This window comes from Neofelis nebulosa, chromosome 2 (genome assembly GCF_028018385.1).
Source record: "Neofelis nebulosa isolate mNeoNeb1 chromosome 2, mNeoNeb1.pri, whole genome shotgun sequence".
NCBI lineage: Eukaryota > Metazoa > Chordata > Mammalia > Carnivora > Felidae > Neofelis > Neofelis nebulosa.
In genome coordinates, this window is record NC_080783.1 from 47,896,153 (window position 1) to 47,918,550 (window position 22,398).

At 35.8% G+C, this 22,398-nt stretch overlaps 1 protein-coding gene across 1 annotated transcript in view; it reads right to left on the minus strand.

Annotated features, from left to right (window-relative positions):
* Positions 1-882: 882 nt before the first annotated feature.
* Positions 883-22,398, minus strand: part of ITGAV (integrin subunit alpha V) — a 93,075-nt gene continuing 71,559 nt past the window's right edge. The window contains exons 19-30 of the mRNA XM_058711908.1: positions 18,759-18,826; positions 16,778-16,925; positions 16,157-16,249; positions 13,750-13,829; positions 13,291-13,371; positions 12,466-12,571; positions 11,695-11,853; positions 10,889-10,999; positions 6,295-6,408; positions 6,086-6,193; positions 5,366-5,488; positions 883-4,648 (exon numbers count right to left, since the gene is read on the minus strand). Of these exons, the coding sequence (XP_058567891.1) occupies positions 4,553-4,648; positions 5,366-5,488; positions 6,086-6,193; positions 6,295-6,408; positions 10,889-10,999; positions 11,695-11,853; positions 12,466-12,571; positions 13,291-13,371; positions 13,750-13,829; positions 16,157-16,249; positions 16,778-16,925; positions 18,759-18,826 (1,287 nt within the window). The 3' untranslated portion in view covers positions 883-4,552. The remainder of the gene's footprint in view (positions 4,649-5,365; positions 5,489-6,085; positions 6,194-6,294; positions 6,409-10,888; positions 11,000-11,694; positions 11,854-12,465; positions 12,572-13,290; positions 13,372-13,749; positions 13,830-16,156; positions 16,250-16,777; positions 16,926-18,758; positions 18,827-22,398) is intronic.

The window sequence follows — 22,398 nt, forward strand, 5'->3', positions numbered from 1 at the left end:
CAAAGAAACTGCCTAAATGAGCAAATAACTCACAAGTGAGTCACCTCAAATTTGTGGAAGCTTGATTTTTATGCTTTGTTAGGGTCGGCCATTGGCTTTGCTCTTCCTCCTAGGGCCAATTAATCAATCTTGGGATGTAGTATTTATTCCTAAGGCATAGGAGTTTTCAATGGAAAGAATGGGTGTTTCAAAGCTCCTGTCACTGGGTAAGACATAACTCCAATCTTGTTTCTCCTACAGCAGACAGAGCTAAAATAACTGTGTAGCTCTTTCAACCTTTTGTTTGTTGTTTCCTTTTGGGCTCCTTGGAGTTTCACTAGAGCAGGGTCAGAGTCAGGGTCGGAAAAGGATTTGAAGCGTGGCTCCTTCTTTTCCTGGATTTCCCCCTGCACCTTTTAGCCATGATGGCAATACCATAATTGCAGGAAATGAGAGGGCCCTTTTCTGCTTGCATTCTACCCACACAACAGAAAGTAACTTCCAGGAAAAAGGTGGTTCCCCACTTTAAGAGTCAAATCCCCTTCACTTTCTGCCAGCATTTGGTAACTTCAGTGTTTTCAAAAAGTTTTTTTTTTTTTCCTTTTTCCTTTGTTCATTGTTTACCATTGTTATCTGATAAAAGCCACCCTGCCATTATTGGAATTTGAAACCCATTTTAAATGTTCAATGTCTATGATTCTGTGATCTGTAATAGGTGTCTTTTAACATTCAGTTCCTTTTGCTCTTTTGTGTTACTTTTCTTCAAATAAATAGCACTCTTATAGAATTCAGACTTTTAGAGATGTACCTCTTTGACGTCATCTTTTTAGTGCATTATTACTGGCTTATGTGATTAAAAAACAAAACATCACAGAAGGAAAATATAAAGTCCATACACAAAAGTGGCACCATATGCTCAAGTTTATTGAACAGACACAAGTTACACATTGGAAACTAAGCAGAACACTGTACCAGTTTTCACTAACTCAAATCAAGTCAGCAAATGACAAATTTTAGAAGACGCTCATTTTATGTCTCACCCAATGTGGGTGATCATAAGAGAAGCTTAACAAAGAAAATTACATTCTATGTTATTAGATAGCAAGTTAATTTGATATACATAGCTTCCAAGTTACTTTGAGATATTTCAAAGAATTTCAAAACTAGTAGGGAATAGTTCATGCCCAGCTTGAAATAAAATGTAGAATGTACCTTTTAGGGGTAAATAACTTCATTTGTATATCCATAGCAGAATCACTCCTTCCTACTAATCAAAAAATTACTAAGTCTCTATTTAGATTAGGTTCACTAAATTAACAATGACTCTGAAATTATCTAGGTTTGGTTACATTGTTATATTGCACTTGAGATCAATAATTCAAAAATCCAGGACTTGGTACCTCTCCCAAGAAGTTCATTATCTATCAGAAATTACAATGAAATATACGCATATACGCATGCTACATGTCCATAGGTTCATTGTTCAACCTAGCCTACCAAGAAGTTAAAGGGAATACTCTCCAAAAACCAGAGCATTAAGTTATTTCATTGGCCATTTTTGATCCTTTATTCAATTTCTGAATTTTACATTTTTTAATTTACCAAACTACCCCATATACACACTACCTAAGAGCACTTACAAAGTGGCATTAAGATCGGCAATGGTCCTACACACATATTCCAAGAATGACTTATTCTTCTCCAAGCTTGGTGTTACACTCTGCAACACAGAAATCTCTATCAACTTACAGATCGTTTGCTTCATAAAAAGCAGCTGAGGAATTACATACTGTACTTTTGCCACTTACATCTCTCTTGGGGTCATCATTAACCATCAAAAATCGTCCACAGTTCTCTTAAGGAAGCCATTATAATAAGTATAGTCTCTTTTCCTAACACTTTAATTTTCTCTTTATATGAAGTATTGATGAGAATTTACTATGAAGTAGTAGTTTCATAACACAGGTAAAATTGTGGCACTAATGTTTTAATTGTTTTACACTTCAGAATTATTAAGAAATGTATCAGAATTATTACCATCATGATTTAGCACAAGAGAAAGGGAAAGGGGAAAAAAGGAAAGGGGAAAAGAAAAAAGGAAAGAATGTCCCCCACGCAAAATGTTTCTCAAAGTATCAGTTCTAAAATAAATGCCTAAATAAGAAATCAACAACAGTATCAATATTTCTCACCAATATGAAATGCTTTAAATATCCTCTACCTCACTCATGTTTTTAAAAACTGATCAGATTATAAAAAATTTACACTCAAGATGGAAATCACAAACATAGCAGTATTTAAAATGTTTGCAAATTAAAACAGCTTTCATAGAACTATTGTTTGACACTTTAACCAAATACATTCACATGCTGCTTTAGGGTAAGAAGAATCCCAACATTTTCCCAAACATTTTTCTCGAAGAGTAAGCTTCCAAATTAATACTTCTACCATATGTTTGTAAAGATATACATTTTCATTTTTTAAAATACTATTGCTTAAAACTACAATTCATAAAGGGAATTTAAAACATCATACTTCCAACAACAACATCCTTCAAGCTCCCATACAAGATTATACCTTGAGAAAGAGGCCATAAAAGGAACAGAATGTGCAAAAGTAAACAGTAACATTTTTTTTTTTTTTAAGAGTGAATTTCTATCCAACATATACTTTCAGGGATGACTATTATAAGGTGGGAAAACAGGTAAAGTGAAAGTTGTCACAGACCAACTTAGTGCCTGGTGGCAGACCCTAGGATAAAAATATTTTTTTTCTTAAAAAACTTTAGACTTACTGGCAATAAAAATACTTACTGAATATGACTATGACCTTTTAAGCTACTAATGAAATCTATACTACAAAACCTATTAATTTTGAAATTCATTAAAGCTAAATACAGGGTCTTGTCATGTTCTAACATATATAACTCACGTACCTCTGTTTTATGAATATATTCTGGCTTAGCCACTTGTGTAGGGAATTGAACACAAGATAGGGCAAAGTAAACCTCAATTATATTTAAAGCATAGAAAAATATTCAATTATTTAAGGGAAATATTTATCATTGCCTAATGAAGACAGCAGTTAAAAACTTATTAAACTCACAATTTCTAAAGCACAACATGATGTAATTGCACAAAAATAGGTAAAATTAAGAGTCATTCCCAGACCTTGAGGAACTGTGAATAAATCACATATTCCTCTAGAAGAAATCATCACCCTAGAGGCATATAAAACTATAACATGCCACCTGTGCAGCTTTTATATAAAAATTCCTAGAAAAGTAATTTATGTTAATAAAACTACAAAAGTTTTAAAAGGCTCCCAATAATTTGAATTGCTTATAAAAGTAACTTTTAGAAGTCATTTCGATAGCGGAGACTGCTTTTACCCATGATACCTTGCTTACATAAGGTAGTATCCACAGGAGTAGAATCATGCTGTTGCTAAAAGCAAACTAGTAAGCTACTTTAAGAATTTCAACTCCAAGCATTTGTCACGGGGTTGGGAGTTTAGATGCACGTTCCTGCAAACTGTAAAAATCCCTCATTAATCTCAACCTATTCTTAGTAACAGTTTGGGAAATATAAGGAAAATTACATATACAGGAAGAAAATAAATTAATCCCAACTAAAAATTCTTGCTCTAAAAGCGTACCATTAATAAGTAACTCTACCAGAGAACTACAAACAGAATCTTATAATTTAAATGCTTTCTTTTGTTGTTGTATTGTAAATATCCAGGCATATACATTGGAACACATGTACTTTGGAAAGGATTCCCAACTGCATATGGCTTTAAGCATCATAAGATCAGGGACAATTAAACTATTACACAAAAGAGGCATTTTTGATTATAAACTTTTTAGTACAGATTGGCTTAAAGGATCTGAAATAGAACCTAAACTTCAACAAATTCAAATGTACTGAAATGGACTGTGGAATAAAACAAAAATAAAAATGTAATAGCATCTACCCAACTGTCATATTAAAATACTAAACTTTTGCTATTCCAGGAAAGAATTTTGATGGATCTGCTTTTTTTTTTTATTACAGTTTATCATGTAGGTTTAATATTTTAAAATCCAAGTTCATGCAGTTATAAAGTTAGAAGCTTAAAAACTCAACTGTAGTGTAATGTATATTAACATTAAGTTCCTGCACAAAAGATGTGGATCCGAAGGTCCAAATATGGATTGCTTTGAAACAACAAAAACAACAACAAACAAAACCCAACATACAAAATCAGAAACAGTAATTGTAGGAGGTACTATTTTGTATAAAGTGGTAACTCAGGCACTACCTGTCTTATGTACACAGAAGAAGAACTATCACTTGAAATTTTATTATTTAAATACCTAAAAAACACAAGTCAGTGGATGTGCATTAAATGTATGTCTGAACTTAATTATTAGAAAAAGGTTGACAAATATTGCTCTTGTTTTGTGGTTAATACCAACAGGCACCATCAGCAGTACAGTCTTGGAATTTTATTCCTTGTGAAGGAAACTGAAACCTATGATGAAGGTGGTAATTCTCATGGGTCAGGATGTAGCATAACTTAAAAATCACAGTTAAGTTTCTGAGTTTCCTTCACCATTTTCATGAGGTTGAAGCTGTTCCCTTTCTTGCTCTTCCTGAGGTGGCCGGACACGTTTAAAAAAGCCCATCTGTCAGTTGAGGAAAAACTAACATTACTGCCACATCAGTGAAGAATATTACAAGTATTCTGAGTGACTATATTATCACCAAGAAAACTTAAATGGCACATCGTACAACTTCCTTAAGATATGCGGTGCTCCTCTCAACAATAGCCAAATTATGGAAAGAGCCTAAATGTCCACCAACTGACGAATGGATAAAGAAATTGTGGTTTATATACACAATGGAGTACTACGTGGCAATGAGAAAGAATGAAATATGGCCCTCTGTAGCAACGTGGATGGAACTGGAGAGTGTGATGCTAAGTGAAATAAGCCATACAGAGAAAGACAGATACCATATGTTTTCACTCTTATGTGGATCCTGAGAAACTTAACAGAAACCCATGGGGGAGGGGAAGGAAAAAAAAAAAAGAGGTTAGAGTGGGAGAGAGCCAAAGCATAAGAGACTCTTAAAAACTGAGAACAAACTGAGGGTTGATGGGGGGTGGGAGGGAGGGGAGGGTGGGTGATGGGTATTGAGGAGGGCACCTTTGGGGATGAGCACTGGGTGTTGTATGGAAACCAATTTGACAATAAATTTCATATATTGAAAAAAAAAGAAAAGATATGCGGTGCTCCTTATGTATCATTAAAGTTCCTTCTCTATTCTTCCTTCTTTTCCTTCTCCCTTGCCCTTTTCTTCTGCTTCTCCCCGCTCCTGCTCTTCCTAAGTCCATTACTTACCCTGTACATTACAAACACCAAAACAGCCAGCAACAGCAATCCTGCTAACACTGCTAAAATGATCACCCACACAGGCACGGGCATGGGTGCAGGCTGAATGCCCCACGTGACGTTAGTGGTAACCTGGTGGGGGCAAAAAGGTTTTGAGTTTTAAAAATAATTCACCGAATCATTCAACAAATGTCTAAATGCCTACTACATTTTGTTTTAATGATACTCACATTATTTTCTTTTGTTGTATATGATAATTTGTGATTGATTACATATATGGTATCAATAGCATGCACATACAAACATAAAATTCCCAACAACAGGTTAACTTCAGAAGTGATAAAGTGATTTTTAAATAGTTAAATCCATCTTTGATATATTAGTCCCATTTTTAATCCTTAAATTAAAGATCTTTATAATCTTTAGCCTTCACCTATTATAGTTAACTTCCGACTTTCTAACTTTGTGGGGAAAAATTCCCCAAATTTCCACCCATGAGATTTGTATAAGATAAGAATCTCTTACACAGGACAAGATGCTAAAGTAAAAGGTCGACCTTTAATGTTCTGGGGTGAGGGAGTTAAATAATATTTAACTAGGTTATAGACCTATCAACCAACTTGTAAATCACCAAAACAGTGAAGGTGTCAATATTTAAAATAAAATAAAAAATATCTATGGCATTGGACTGGGTGCACTTAATTGCATTTCCCCAAATTGATGACTTACTAATGTGGAGTTGAAGATATCCTCAATTGGAAGGTTCTTATAAGGAAACTCAATGACATTAAAAGAAGCAGATGACTTCAGAGAGTATGAATGATTCTGGTTTTCTTTCTGTATGGAAATAACAATGAAATGATTTCCTAGATGGGAGGCCTTTTTCATGTCTTTGAGAAAATGGATAAACTGGCTCAATGCTGCATCTGTCCACTTACATTCATAAAGGTCTCAGTCCACAGCAGGGACTTTACATACAGGATTGCACTCTTTCCTCTGTCTAGTCGTCCAACCTGGCAGACAATCTTCAAGCACTCAGCAATTCCACAGCCCTGCCAAAACAAATTCTTTACTTATAAAAAAATGCCTATCATTTCTTCAGCATATGAAAATTGGACATTTTAGTTGTTTTATGTGAAAGCCAAAGAGATAATCCAGATTCTTTTGCATTATAAGAAAAATGTTTAAAATGCATAGGCTAATAGTGGAGTCTATGAATGCTTTTGCTAAAGGGGTTGGTTTACAGGACACCTGGGTGGCTTCGTCAGTTAAGCGACCAACTCTTGATTTCAGCTCAGGTCATGATCTCATGGTTTGTGAGTCTAAGCCCTGAATCGGTTTCTGCGCTGACAGCATGGAGCCTGCTTGGGATTCTCCCTCTCCCTCTCTGTCTGTTCCTCCCCTGCTCCTTCTCGCTCTCTCCCTCCTTCTCAAAAATAAATAACAAACAAACAAACACAAACAAACAAACAAATACAGGGGTTGGTTTTAATGCAATGTGGTATAAAAGGATAAGACCTACAATATTATTAAAATATATATTTTTTATGGCTAGTATTCAACATCCTTTAGGTAAACCCAGAGCATGATCATTTTAGTAAGACATGAAAATCAGATTAACAATACACCTGTAGAAAAGAAAAAGAAACGGAATGAATCTTGAACAGCTATTCCACGTTTCTGCTACATTCAGTGTTTTTATCAGTAACTCGAAGGCAGGCAGTCAAAGATAGCAAATATTCACCACCTTCCATGTGCTGGTCAAATTGCATTAGACATGTCACACGCATAGTCACAACGCTACCCAGCAAGTGAACTTGCAGTCTATGACAAGGAATAGCTTCTTTGATCTGAGGAAGGACATCCGTGAAAAGCCTGTAACTCACATCACACTTAATGGGGAAAGAACAAATGCTTTCCCCTTAAGGTGACAAATAAGACAACAATGCCCACTCATTGACACTTTTATGAAAGTTGTTCAGAAGGTTCTAGCCAGTATAATTAAGCAAGAAAACAATCAAATAAAAGGCATCCAAATTGGAAAAAAAGAAGTAAACCTCTCTCTTTTCAAGATGACAGGATCTTGTATACAGAAAACACTAAAGAATCGACAATAAAATGATTATAGCTAATAAACAAGTACAGAAAAAGAACAGAATACAAGATTGACAATTAAGTTGCATTTCTATATACCAGTAATGAAAAATCTTAAAATGAAATGAAGAGAACAATTTTATTCAAAAGACCACCCCGAAAGAATAAAATACACAAAAGTAATTTAACCAGGAAAGTGCAACACTTAAACACTTACAAGTACAAAGTATTTTGAAAGAAATTAAACATTTAACTAAATGGAAAGATATCTCATGTCCAAGAACTGAGAGACTTAATATTATTAACATGGCAATACTCCTATATTGATACAGATCCAATAAAATTGCTATCAAAATTCCAACTACCTTTTCTGTAGAAATGATCAAACTGATCTTAAAATTCATATGAAATTATAGAGGACCCTACATAGCTAAAACAATCTTCAAAAAGAAGAAAATGTTGGAGGGCTCACACTTCCAATTTCAAAACTTACTGAAGAGCTATAATAAACAATTTGGTACCGGCATAAGAATATGTATACAGACCAATATTAAGAGTCGAGAGTATAAAATTTAGAAAACCAAAAAACTTAGGTGTAAATTTTCAGGATGTCAGGTTTGGCAATGGTTTCTTGACTGTGACAGCAAAAGTACAGGTAATAAAAGAAGAAAGACTTGACAAATCTGAACTTCTTCAAATTTGAATACTTTTCACATCACAGGGATACTATCAAAAAAGTGAAAAGACAACTAACAGAACGAGAAAATATGTGCAATAACAGCTCTGAAAAGGGAAGTATCCTGAATATATAACGAACTCTTCATGACCTAACAACAAAGGCAAACAACCCAATTTAAAAATGGGCAAAGGATTTGAATAGACATCTCTCGAAAGAAGATATACAACAGAAAAGATGCTTGGCATCATTAGTGATTATTGGGAAGTACAAATAAAACCACGATGAGATACCACTTCACATTGACAAGGATGACCATAAATTAAAAAAAAAAAAAAAAAATTAAGGCAATAGTAAGTGATGGCAAACGTGGAGAAGTTGAAAAACTCGTATGTTGCTGGTTGGGAATGTAAAATGGCACAACGACTTTGGAAAAGTTTGGTAGTTTCTGAAAAGTTAAACAGAGTCCCCATATGACCCAGTAATGGCATCTCTAGATTTATTCCCAAGAGAACTAAAAATATATGTTCACACAAAAATGTGTACAAGAATGTGCACAATGGCACTATTCAAAATAAACAAAAGGTAGAAATAATCTAAATGTTCATCAACTAATGAGGAAACAAACAAAATGCCATATACCCATAGAACGGAGTATTATTCAGGCATAAAAAATGACTGAAGTATTACTGCATGCTGTACCATGGTGAACCTTAAAAACATTATGCTGAGTCAAAGAAGCCAGACACCAAGGCCACATATTTTATGACTGTCCAGAACAGACAAATCTTTAGACACAGAAAGCAGATTAGTGGTTTCCAGAGACTGATAGCAGGGAAGAATACGTAGTGACTGTATAATGGGTACAGTATTTCTTTCTGAAAGTGATGAAAATATTCTGGAATTAGATAATGGTGGTGGTTGCACAATGTTGTGAGTATACCAAAAATCACTCCGTTGCATACTTTAAAATGGTTAAAATGGTGACTTTTATGTAAGTTTTATCATAAAGTTTTTTAATGTTGTTCTGTAGGAGGATAGAACACACAGGATCAAAAGTAGGGTGGGGGTTAAAAGTAATTTCTATTTCACATGGGTTGGTCAGGGAAGTCCTGTCATAATCTGACATTTAAAGACATAGAAGGAGATGGGGAAATAAGCCACAGGGAAATCTGGACAAGGAGCATTCCAGGAAGATGGGAGAACAATTTTCAAAGCTTGGAAGTAGAAACATGCTTGGGGATGTCTATTCAATGAAAAACAAGGTAGCAAAAACAGGAGGTAGAGAATAAGGAGAGGAAATGCAAATAGCAAGGTAGAAGGGCCTACATTTTATTGGGCCTAAAGGCTTTGCATGCTCAGGCTTCCTCTCTGACTTAGCTGGGAAGGCACTGGAGTAACATGACCTGATCTCCATTTAAAAGGATCACTATGGCTCCTGTGTGGCTAACTGTAGTGGGGGAAAAGGCAGAAATATGGAGTCCAGCTAGAGGTTTGGCAACAGTCCACATGAGACACAAAGGTGGCCTAGGTGAGGCTGTGGCAGAGGTAAAGTTGCTGAGAAAGGACCAAATTCAGGGTCTTTTGATAACAGATACTGAAAGAATTTGCTGATACCCAGGATGTGAGGTTTGAGAGAAAAAGAGGAGTCAAGGTGTCCAGGTTTGGGACAAAGAAGGGAGTTGACACACTGTAGAAAGAGTAGAGTTGGGAAAACATTCTTAGAATTAAGTTTAAGATTCTTACTAAATATTTAAGAGAAATTCCAGTAGGCAGTTAGATAATGGAGCTTGGAGTTCAATGCATAGGATCAGCTTTGAAATGTAAATCAAAGTCATCCAGAGATAGTATTTATAGCCACAAGAGTGAATAACATCTCTCGTATAGCACTATCTGATTCGAACTTCCTACGATGATAGAAATGAGCAGTAATGGACATATCTCTACGTCCCAAAGTAGAGTAAAATGTGACTGATGTCTATAATATTAGACAGCACAGATCTAATCAATGAATACATGCAGAGCAGACAAGAAATCTGAGGTGTAAGCCCTGAAATACTCTACAGAGGTAAAGGTCTGGAAACAGAGATTAGGAAGTAGCCAGTTGATGTAGGTGAAGTACTAAGAGAGCAGAGTCCTAGAAGAGAATGAGGAGTGTTCCACAAAGGAGGAAGTGATAAATTATGCCAAAAGCCACTGAACAGTTGAGGCGGATGAGAACTAAGAAGAACTATGGAATTTGCTGATGTAAAAGTAACTGGTGTTCGCTATTGAACATAAACACTATACAAGGTTCTCTGCTAGTGGATGGTTTGAAGATCTGTTAAACTTCAAAAATTTAAATGATTAGCCCTTTATAACCTTATAGTCATTATACTGGCTGACTCAACAAAAGTTAATCATAGCGCTAATTATTCTTGTAATATATTTTTGTTGATGCCTCCTGGGTTCTTCTTCCAATATTGCATGAAAGCCTCCAAGATCAGGATGAGGTCAAGAAGGAGGTCAGTTAAAGGAGTAAGCCAGAAAAATAAGCTGGAACATGAAATATTTTTATTAGCAATTTATAAAGATAGATCATTTGAAGAAACTCTGGTGTTAATTTGAATAGGAACATGGAAAGTAAGAGGAGTGAATAGTATAAAAATATATGTAGTTCTTCCAAGCACAGCTGTTGTTATTTTTGAAATGTTCTTTGGCATCAGTTCTATAATCACATATTTTTAAATGTTTAAAGTGCTTGTTGTTGAAATGGCGCTTACCAAAGTGTGAACATCTCCTTCACTGAGGGTGAGATCCCGCTTAGTGATGAGATGGTTCCGGTCACCTTGCCCAGCAATTGTGTCATTCTTTTCAGTTTGTGAACTTGAGATCTAGGGTTACAGAGAAACTGGTGGTACATAATATTGGAAAACATTCTGCATTGACATTTTGGCATAAACTGCTACATGTGATTAAAATATGATGACTGAAAATGTGGCATGACAAATTCACCACTTAATATATGGTGCAAAGTAAGCACAAAGAATAAAGATCAGAGATTCCCTAATATGTGGGAAAACGTTATCTCCACCGAGCAGTGATTTTCTCCCTTGCACAGCTAGAGGGGAAACTGATAAGACACATGGAAACAGCCTGAAATGTCACGGTACATATCTGTGATAAGTGTCAATCATGAGTATATATTTTTTTGTTCTGTTTTCTAGTTAAGAAAAGAGCCAGGGTAAGTAAAATGTTAGATCTTTCTCCAAAGACAAAAATTTCAACAACAAAACACCCCTGACACAATATTGTATGTGGATAAACCACAGTGCAATGGAACCACAGTCAACTTAGGTCACTACATAAATAAATGACTCATTAGGACTTCACAGAGGAATGAATCAATCCTTTCTCATTATACAAATAAACAATTTAATCCTTAGTATACTGGTTATGAAGTAAATTATTTCTGCAGAGTAGGTGTGTGTATTAAAATGGTTGTTTTATTTCATGCATTTCTTTCACAGATTTAGAAAGGAAAGCTTTAAATATCATCATAATAAAGAGTTGCTATTAAGCACATTACCTTAATTCTCAAAGGGTTGATTTCCATATCTGAAGTACAGTTCATAGGTCCATCAATATCATATTGAAGGATATATAACAGAGTGTTATTGTTATATTTGTAAGGCCACTGAAGATTTAGCATTGCCTTGCTGAATGAACTTGGACCATTGTTTCTCAGCTAATGGGGAAAAGATAATGTAAATACTTTGAGCAAAAATCAATTCCATAATCCCCCTCCTACATCAACCTTAGGAATCATTAGTGATAGGATTTGAATAACGGCAGAGTTTCCAGTTATTCTGACGTTACAACATGATCATTACGAGGCAAAGGAGATCAAACTCAACATTTACCTCTAGTGTAGTGCAGTATGTGTCAGAATGAAAATACAAACAAAAGAGGAACGTATGGAAAAGTTTTTGATGAAAGATGGCACAGAAAATCTTGATGATCTGCTACAGGCACTTTCAATTTTTAGGTAGAGCTGCAAACCGTCCATATGCAAATACTCAGCAATGACCTAATGGCTGTTATTTAAGTAGAAAATAATTGGTTTTGGACAACAATTTGTATGAAGTGCATTCTTTAATCAGTTGAAGCTACTTGTCTTAAAAAGAGGAACTTCTGAATAGGGAACAAATTCAAATAAATCTCTGGTACATCCTTAAACTATGCAGAGTTTACATAAACACTAAACAAACTTGTTTTGTTTTGTTTTAACAAGTAGCCTATCTGTTCTTCTCTTTAAAGGCTCTCCACCAGGTATCAGTTAAAGTCAACAACCGCAAACCTCATAGATGTGCTGAACAACTGGCCCAACATCTTCTTCAGTCTCCGGGTTCTCCTTATGCTCCCAGTTTGGAATTGGAAGAAAGATATGATCGGGACTTGAGACTCTAAACAATGACCAAAGAAAACCTACCATGAATACCAAAATGATATGGTCAGTTCAGTTTCAAAAGTACCCTGTATCCACATGAATAAAATCAGAATCAACAAAATATATATATTTAAAAGGAAGAAAAAGCTGTATGTATGTGAACACGCACATCCACCTACACATAAACTTCTCTGTATTGAATCTAATGTAACAGGTGTATTGATAAGTCAATCTGCATGCAAGTTCAATACACTTATTTTGTGCCTGCTGTTGCCATGTCTGATTTATTTCCAGAGGGTTACCAAGTAAATATTTGGAGCTTTGGAATAATACAGCTAGGTCCTTCTTTCTACAGAAGCTCCAGCTCTAGTAAAAGTATCATGAAATATGAGTGCTACTCCCCAAAAGAAGTTACTGGGCCTACTAGTTGCTTTTTAAAAGTAACTGCATTTTAAAGCAGTTTAGGGGCACCTGGGTGGCTAAGTCGCTTAAGTGTCTGACTTCAGCTCAGGTCATGATCCCACAGTTTGGGGATTTGAGCCCCGCATAGGGCTCTGTGCTGAGAGCTCAGAGCCGGGAGCCTTCTTCAGATTCTGTGTCTCTCACTCTCTCTGCCCCTCCCCTGCTGTGCTCTGTCTCTCTCTCTCTCTCTCAAAAAATAAATAAACATAAAAAAAATTTAAGGCAGTTTAAATCTCGTAAGAATGTGACACTCAACTTGGTAATCATACTGACCCTCTTATCTCAACAGCAGCTAAGACAGCGAGGTCAACCTTGTAAGATACAACTGGGCTTACTTTGTCAAAGAGATTGGAACTGAAAAAGAAAAAATATAGATATATTTAGGCCTGAACTGAGCATAATTTTCATCTAAGACATACAGGGGCAAATGCAGTGAAACTAAAAATGAACAAATTAAAAGTAAGAAAGAAAAAAACGTACAAAAATAATTTTCATTAGCATTTAATTCCAAAAAGATGATCAAATTTTACTTCTTTTACTTTTGTTTCACAAGCTCAAAACTAACAAAATTATTCTTGTGATAGGAATATTTATTTTAAAAATGGTATAGTCAAGTACTGGAATTTTAGCCAGTTTTATTCCATAACATTTAGAATATCTTACATAATATATTTATGACAAAGAATATTTCCTCAATGGTTAATATGAACTGAAAACAAGTTGTTTTCATACCTTTGGATTTGTAAATCAAATTTCACAGAAGTATCCATCTCTGATTGCTGGTGTACATTGAAACGAAGACCAGCTAGGAGCTGGAGGGGGAGGAAGGGATAGTAACGTTAATCAAAACAACGTCTCATCAGTGAAATTTAAATTCCAATGTCCAAATCAACGAGTTTTTCTAAAATAGGATTTTTCTGAGCTTATAATAAAACTGAAGGTATTCTAACAAAGATAATTAAATCTGATCTTCTATTAAATCTTTTATTCCATATACATGGGCCAATCCACAAAGGAGCCTATTAAACAAGTATTAACATAATTCTATCTCCTCATAATACCTGATATTAACTTCATAAAAATGCCAAAGTAAATATCTGTTGATTCAATGAAAATACACTGATTTGGTGACAGGAAGTTAACAACTGAACTTGTAATGGATCAGGAAGCAAGAAGTGAATGGGTTTTAAAGAGCAAGAAAACCTGGCCACCAAAGGCATGAGGGGCGGGGCTGGACCCAGAATTTCCCCACCTCTCTCACAACTCCATTGCCACCAGTTTCCTAAGTTTCGCAGGGGGGAAGCTGTTACCTTAAAGAAAACAACGGAGCTAATAAGGTAAGAGAAAGCAGACTTCTTAGGGAATCATTTATCATACATAAAAACAAGACTGGGGGACTTCCATCAAGCTGCCTTTCACTTTACAAAGCCTGACGCTGGCCACCTGAAATAACCTGAACTTATCCACACTGGATGAGCTGTGAGTGAGAAGGCCAGAGAGCATGAGAACATAGAAAAATAAACACAGAAAGCACAGAAATAAACACAGAAAAATAAGCAAAGAAAAATAAAAAGCATTTCACTTGTTAAACATCATTATATACATGTGGAAAAATGCAACTCAGGGTACTTTGTTCGAGGCATCTTCCCTAAGAGACCATATATTTAGAAATAATAATGACTTTTAATGTTAAATATTCTTAAAGAAATGTGGAACTTTTATTGAAATATATTTGACATATAACATTGTGTAAATGTAAGGTGTACAACATGTTGACTTGATACATTTATAAACTGTAATATGATTGCCACTGTAGCTATAGTTAGCATCTCTCCATGTCCCATAATTCCCATTCCTATTTTATGGTTATAAGGATCTAGTCTCTTAGCAAGATTGATGATTATAATCCAATATTGGGTTTTTTTTTTTTTAATGTTTATTTATTTTTGAGAAAGAGAGTGAGTGCACGAGTTGGGGAGGGACAGAGAGAGGGAGACAGAGGACTGGAAGCAAGCTCTGCACTGACAGCAGAGAGCCCCATGCGGGGCTCGAACTCATGAACCTGCAAGATGAAGACCTGAGCCAAAGTTGGACACTTAACTGACTGAGCCACCCAGCATTGTTTATACAATATTGTTTATATTCGCTATGCTGTGCATTAGATCTCTAAGACTTATTTACCACTAGTTGCAAGTCTGTACCCTTATACAACATCTCTCCTGTTAGATGTTGTTTAAGGATAAATATGGAATATGTAGCCCCATATTATCACAGATCTTCAAATTACCAAAGTCTTCGTGCTATTAAAGTAAATCCTATTGAAAAAGTAACATGAAATACATTCCCATTTTCCTTTGATACTAGGAATTCTACAAGACACATTTTTGTTTACTTTTTAGAGCATTTGGGAAGCGACCCATTGAGCGCATCTTTTCAAGCTCCTGGGCTCCCTTCTCTACCAACTCAAGGGGAGCCTGATCCAACACTAAGAGCCTCTTTGATTCTATTCAGTTCAAAGATATAGGCTTCCAAATTCATGAGATAATTCTATCTCATGTAATAATGACAGTCTTAGTATTTGTCAGAGTAGTTCTAAAGATTCGTTAGGTTATGGGGGCGCCTGAGTGGCTCAGTCGGTTAAGCATCTGACTTCAGCTCAAGTCATGATCTGACAGTTCATGAGTTCAAGCCCCGCATCGGGCTCTGGGCTGACAGCTCAGAGCCTGGAGCCTGCTTCAGATTTTGTGTCTCCCTCTGTCTGCCCCTCTGTTGCTTGCACTCTGTCTCTCGCATGGTCTCAAAAATAAATAAACATTAAAAAAAAAAAAATTAAAGATCCGTTAGGTTAAAATACCAGAGTTACAATTTGAGTCCTTAGTTATTAACCCATGTTCTCATCCGTTTAGCAAACTGAAGGCACTGTAAACACGGCTTACTGACTACAGTGTAGCAGCACAATCCATTATTTTATTATCTTGCTCAAAACCCAACAAAACTCTGCTAATCATTACATTCTAAATCAAAACCCATTTAAAGATATTCTGAAATATTTATTAAAAATGTACTATGAACAAACCCATAGAAAATTTTGCTATTTTCTTTACAGGAAAATAAAATCCATTTAGCTAAATCATCTTACTTGAGTTCCAGCCTTCATTGGGTTTCCAAGGTCACATACCACCTGGCGGGTTTGGTTTTCTGTTTTAAATGCACAGGAAAGTCTAGCTAAGGCCTTTGATAGGTCAAAGAAAAAAAAAAAAAAGATTGGAAAGATTATAAATTAGTGACCAAAACAAACAACAAAAAAAGCAGAAGCCATAGACTATGGAGTTCCTAGATGACATCATACAATTGGATAGTTAAGTTTCTTGTTTCAAAAATATATCCATTTGAGCAAATGAGGGGTGGGTATTGTGTACAATTGCCACAGATGCATGTAAAGATGTTTCTGAAGGATCCCTAGAGGATTTAGATACATGACCTTATTATCCCTAGCAAATTATTTGATGAACAGTCTTAGATACTTTATCTATCTGACCTTGTTTCAGGCCTTTCGCTAGCAATTCTAAAAATGTCCTATCAGTGCCTTATGCAAAGTACTGGGCTTGAAAGGAATTATGTAAGACAGGCACTCTATTGCCTAGCAATGTAGCCTTAAGTAGAAGGGCTAAGCTCGCACTACACTAAATAGGAGAGTAACTTATTAATGTTAATGAGACCTATGAGTGCATTTCGATTTTTAAAGAGTCAGTTTGCTTACTTCACTATTACGGACAACCCCGATGAAATCAGCCTGGGGTGGGATGGAAACGATGAGCTCAGCTTCATAGGCACCTTCTCCTTGATTCTGAGCCTTAACAATCAATGTCAGAGGATTGTCGTCTCCAATATAGATCTTCTTTTGATCACTACAAGTTAATACAAATATAGACAATGAAAAAAGACTGCACGGGGAGAATATGATTGTTCCAAGAAACAAGAGAAACACAAGACAGCACTGACATGTTCAACAGTGTCTCAAGATATTTTAAGACTCTTTCACAGCTCAATAGGAAACTGGAAATAGCACATTGGGTGCAAATCCAATGCTTCTCTCAGTAAAAGAAAGCATTAATGTCACTAGCATATTGCTACCAGTCATATCTATTACTGAGGTAACTTTGTATCTCTTTGTAGTACTTTTTAATTCCCTGATTTTTCCTTAAAAGCTGAATAAGGGCCACTTGGATGGCTCGGTCAGCTAAGCATCCAATTCTTGATCTCCACCCAGGTCATGATCTCACGGTTCATGAGGTTGAACCCTGTGTTGGGCCTGAGGTGACAGCACAAAGCCTGTCTGGGATTCTCTTCCTCTCTCTCTGCCCCTCCTCAGCTCACTCACACACACTCTCTCAAAATAAATAAACTTAATAAATAAATAAATAAATAAATAAATAAATAAAGCCGAATTAATCACTGTCATGATTCTCACAATATTCTTTAAAATTCTGGGGCGCCTGGGTGGCTCAGTCGGTTAAACGTCCAACTTCGGCTCAGGTTGCGATCTCGCGGTCCGGGAGTTCGAGCCCCGTGTCGGGCTCTGTGCTGACAGCTCAGAGCCTGGAGCCTGTTTCAGATTCTGTGTCTCCCTCTCTCTGACCCTCCCCCGTTCATGCTCTGTCTCTCTCTGTCTCAAAAATAAATAAACATTAAAAAAAAATTAAAAAAAATAAAATTTATATATCATTGGGGTGCCTGGGTGGTTCATTCAGTTGGCCATCCGACTTCTGCTCAGGTCATGATCTCATAGCTTATGAATTTGAGCCCCGCATCAGGCTCTGTGCTGATGGCTCAGGGCCTGGAGCTGCTTCAGATTCCGTGTCTCCCTCTCTCTCTGCCCCTCTCCCACTTGCACTCTGTCTCTCTCAAAAATAAACATTAAAAAATTAAAATATAATAATAAAAAAATAAAATGTATATATCATTTAAAATACTAATTAGAGGGGCATCTGGGTGGCTCAGTTGGTTGAGCATCTGACTTCGGCTCAGGTAGATCTCACGGTTCGTGAGTTCGAACCCCGCATCAATTGGGCTCACTGCTGTCAGTGCAGAGCCTCCTCAGATCCTCTGTCCTCCTCTCTCTCTACCCCTCACCTGCTCACACTCTCACTCTCTTTCTCTCTCTCTCACAAAAATAAAATAAAACGTTTTTTTAATGTTTGTTTACTTTTGAGAGAGATACACAGAGTGCAAGTGGGGGAGGGGCAGAGAGCGGGAAGGAGGTACAGAATCTGAAACAGGCTCCAGGCTCTGAGCTGTCAGCATGAACTGAGAGATCATGACCTGAGTTGAAGTCAGATGCTTAACCTACTGAGCCACCCAGGTGCCCCCAAAATAAAATAAAACATTTAGAAACGTAATAATAATTTTTTTAACTTATAATCAGAATCCTTTAGTTAACAGGGTATTTACAATGAAATATATCTTTAAGAAGATATACTGCTACCTTGTAACACTTCTCTGCTGAAGTGTTCATGCTGAATGGAAATAGATCTGTCAACCAAGGCAAGTAGTGAAAACAGTGCATATCTTTTTAAAGTTCAATACTGATAGTTTTACTATTAAAGAAAATCATGAATTATCCTTCAACATAACTAGTTCATGTTAAAATACAGAATAGGATATTCTATATTTGGATAGAAGAGTGTGTTCTTCCATTTAAATTTCTTGTTAGGCTGTTTATTGTTTGGAGTAACACTTACCTATCTACAGAAACTTCCAACTTGGGTTTGCAGACATTGTCTTCCCCACAGTCAAGCAAAATATGGGCCTAGAAAAAAGCATTTTATTTTTTCTATGTGAAAAAACACCAATACAGGATACATCTGCAGTGTAGATCAATATACGTGGATGTATGTGAATATACACATACACACATATATTTATATACATTCATCAAGTTATTTGCATAAAAGGTGTCATGGCTGCTTATTTTTAAACAGGTCGGTGTAGGTAGTCAAAAATGAAAAAGAAGAAAAACATTCATAGGATATAATACAATTAGTTGGAACCTTTCAGTTCTATCTCAACTGAAGCTGTTATGGTGTGGGAAGGAAGTGTCGTGTAGAGAGAAAGTAACAGTCAAGAAGTGAGGATTCAAAAAAATGAGAAAGAAATGAAGATTCAGCGTGAACCTGCTGCTACTAGCTAACTTGTGTGATCGTGGGCAAAACAAATTTCCCTTTTAGAACTTCTTGTTGCAGACTATGCCTCTGCCAGCACCCTGGAAATATGGGGGCAGAGTGTCAAAGAATAAGGAGCTACGGGTGCATGGCAGCAATTCTGACAGGCAGATCAAAGGAACAGAAACTGGACAAAATGAGGCCAGAATATGTGTGGCCACTTGGAAGGAGGTGAAGGAGAAGGGACTAGAAGCACTGAAGCCAGTCCAGGAGGGGTGACATAAGCAAAAACTGAATTTTCTCCTTTCAGATCTGGCTGTGAGAGTGCGGAGGCTAGAGCGGTACGGAATGGCACGGAACACCCAAAACACAAAAACAGTGGGAAGTAGCAGAAGAGACTGGGTAGAGTGTGAATGAAGGAAATACAAAAACTGTAAAAAGAAGAAAGAGAAAAAGATGAAGCCATTCTTGGTTTGTCTAGTGTTAATATTCAAAGAGCTTCAAGCCCAGGGGCAGACAAAAAGAAGAGAGAAAATGACTTAAAGGGGGAAAATAATGAGAGGCTTCCTCTTCCAAGTCACAAGGGATAAACAGCCACACAGAATAAAATTACATGATACAGATCTTAACTGCCAATTTAATTGGAATGAAACAACAATATACGTGAATTAATTAAATGACACAGACGTAAGCAACTGCTATGCGCTTCAACAAAGGGGAAAAGGGGGAAGGGCTGGGACTATTACAAGAACTTTGTGGTGATTCCATAAGTCATACCAGATACAGTCATTGCCAAACTCGTTTAGGAATAAAAAGTAGATTTTGTAGATAATAACAGTAACTAGTGATATGGTGAGTATTAAGAGACCCAGTCAAAATGATGAGTATGTTAGGTCTGGAATAAGAAATATGTATGAAATATTAATAATACTGTGGCAAAGGGATATTTGCCTAACTGCTACCATACACTGAAGAGAAAGGATTTAGCTGGCATTGGTGTAACCACAGTATTAAAGCTATTAGAAAAATAAGTTTCAGAAATGGAAAAGCACACAGCAATGCCTTCCATTCATAGAGAACTAAATCTCTCTATATTTAACATCTTGCACAGGGTAAGAACTTAATCTACATTTGCACAAATAAATGGAGGGCAGGAAAAAAAAAAAAAAGCCACTCTTCCTACAGAAAGCACTCTGGTCTCTTAACTGCAAAGGATTAGGCTACAGAAAGGGAAACTCAACAGCTGCCCTGTCCATTACAATAGCCACCAGTGAGCCACATGTGGCCTCTGAGCACTTGAAAGGGGTCTCAGGGGAGCTGAGAATTGATTTTCAAATTTTATTCAATTTTAATTAATTTAAATTTAAATTTAAAAACTGATACTTGATTCCATTACTGGAAAACTGTTAGTATGTTAAAACAACTTGGGTATGTGAATCTACTTCTTCAACTATAAACCATATGAATTCCAAATACAGAAAAAATATTTAGCATCTGAATTGAGATGTGCTATAATCATATAATACATTCTGGATTTTGAAGACAGCAAAAAATAGAATATAAAATATTTCACTAACAATTTTTAAATGGATTATGTGCTGGAATGACAATAACTTGGATATTGTTACGGGCTGATCTGTGTCCCCCCCCCAAAATTCACATGCTGAAGTCCTGAGTGTGATTTTACCTGGAGATACGGTATTTAAAGAGGTAATTAACGTAAAATGATACCATCAGGGTGGACCCTAATGCAACACAATGTATAAGGAGATTGGGACAAGACACACGCAGAGGGAAGACCGTGTAAAGACAAAAGGAGAAGGTAACCATTTATAAGCTGATGAGAGAGGCCTCAGAAGAAACCAACCCTGCCAGACACCTTGGTCTCAGACTTTAAGCCTCTAGAACCATCAGAAAATAAATTTCTATTGTTTAAAACAAGCCACCCAATCTGTGGTTTTTCATGACAGCAGTGCTAGCAAACTTTATATTATTAAGTTTAATTTCACCTGTTTTCTACCTTAAGAAAATGTTGCCAACTAACAAATTTAAAACCACAAATGTGGCTCATGTTAGTATTTGTATGGAACAGCAGTACTCTATGGAGAAAGTGTGGTAAAACAAGTCTGTAATATGACCACTGAAATGAAGGACCCATCTTAGAAAGAAGTAAATAATGGGAACAAAGGATGGATAATTAACCTAGAAACAAGATTATATAATAAAGCTAAGCATGCATAGAGAGCATGCCTCTCTTGTGTACACAGGCACTGCTGAAACATACGTAGGACGCAAAGGACACAACAATGAAGGAGAGCAGGAAGAGAAGGAAAGGAAGCTAAATATTACTGCTGAAACATACGTAGGACGCAAAGGACACAACAATGAAGGAGAGCAGGAAGAGAAGGAAAGGAAGCTAAATATTATTAAAGTTATTATTTCTCTCCAAGGGTTTTCAAAAGTTATCCTACTTACTTAGGTAACTTTAAAACTGGATTGGTATTAAAGAGACTGGTGATCTCAGTAAGCTACTCAAAAGTAATGTTAATGCTAACAATTCTATAATTATAAAGAGAAAATAATCATAACTCCTATATCAAAACACATAATGTAAAAGGTCAAGTCACAACTTTTTCAAAAAGTATAAAACTGAATGACAGATCCTAAAAGGCTCAGATGTTCATTATTAAATTGTTAATTAACAAAATACTGTATATCCATTAAAAATAAGAAATATACACAATATGAACTAATAAAGAACTACATTTTCAAGTTCTATATTGCTGGTGGCAGAAAGTATATATATACATTATATATGATACAATGTGTACAAAGTAAAAAATATAAGTTGTTAAAATATAAAAATAATTGTTAAAATATAAAATATAATAAAAAATAAATATAAATATATAAAAATTGTTAAATAATAAAGACTTAAAATATATTTTAATTCACTTTATGTTGCCTTACACAGTCTTCTCAAATTACAAATAAAAAAAAAGCATGAGACCTTAGTAACTTAGACAAAGAAGATATAACAACCTAAATTTAGGGTAAAGTATTCTGTGGGAGTAGAACTATTAATCTAACAGTATAAATATGCAATAAAAAAGCGGAAGAAATAGGAAATGCAATATCTGAATACATGGGTTTTACACAGGACTTTCTTAAAAATATCGTAATATAGTTTTTAAGAAATTTTGTTTGATTTGATGAAAAG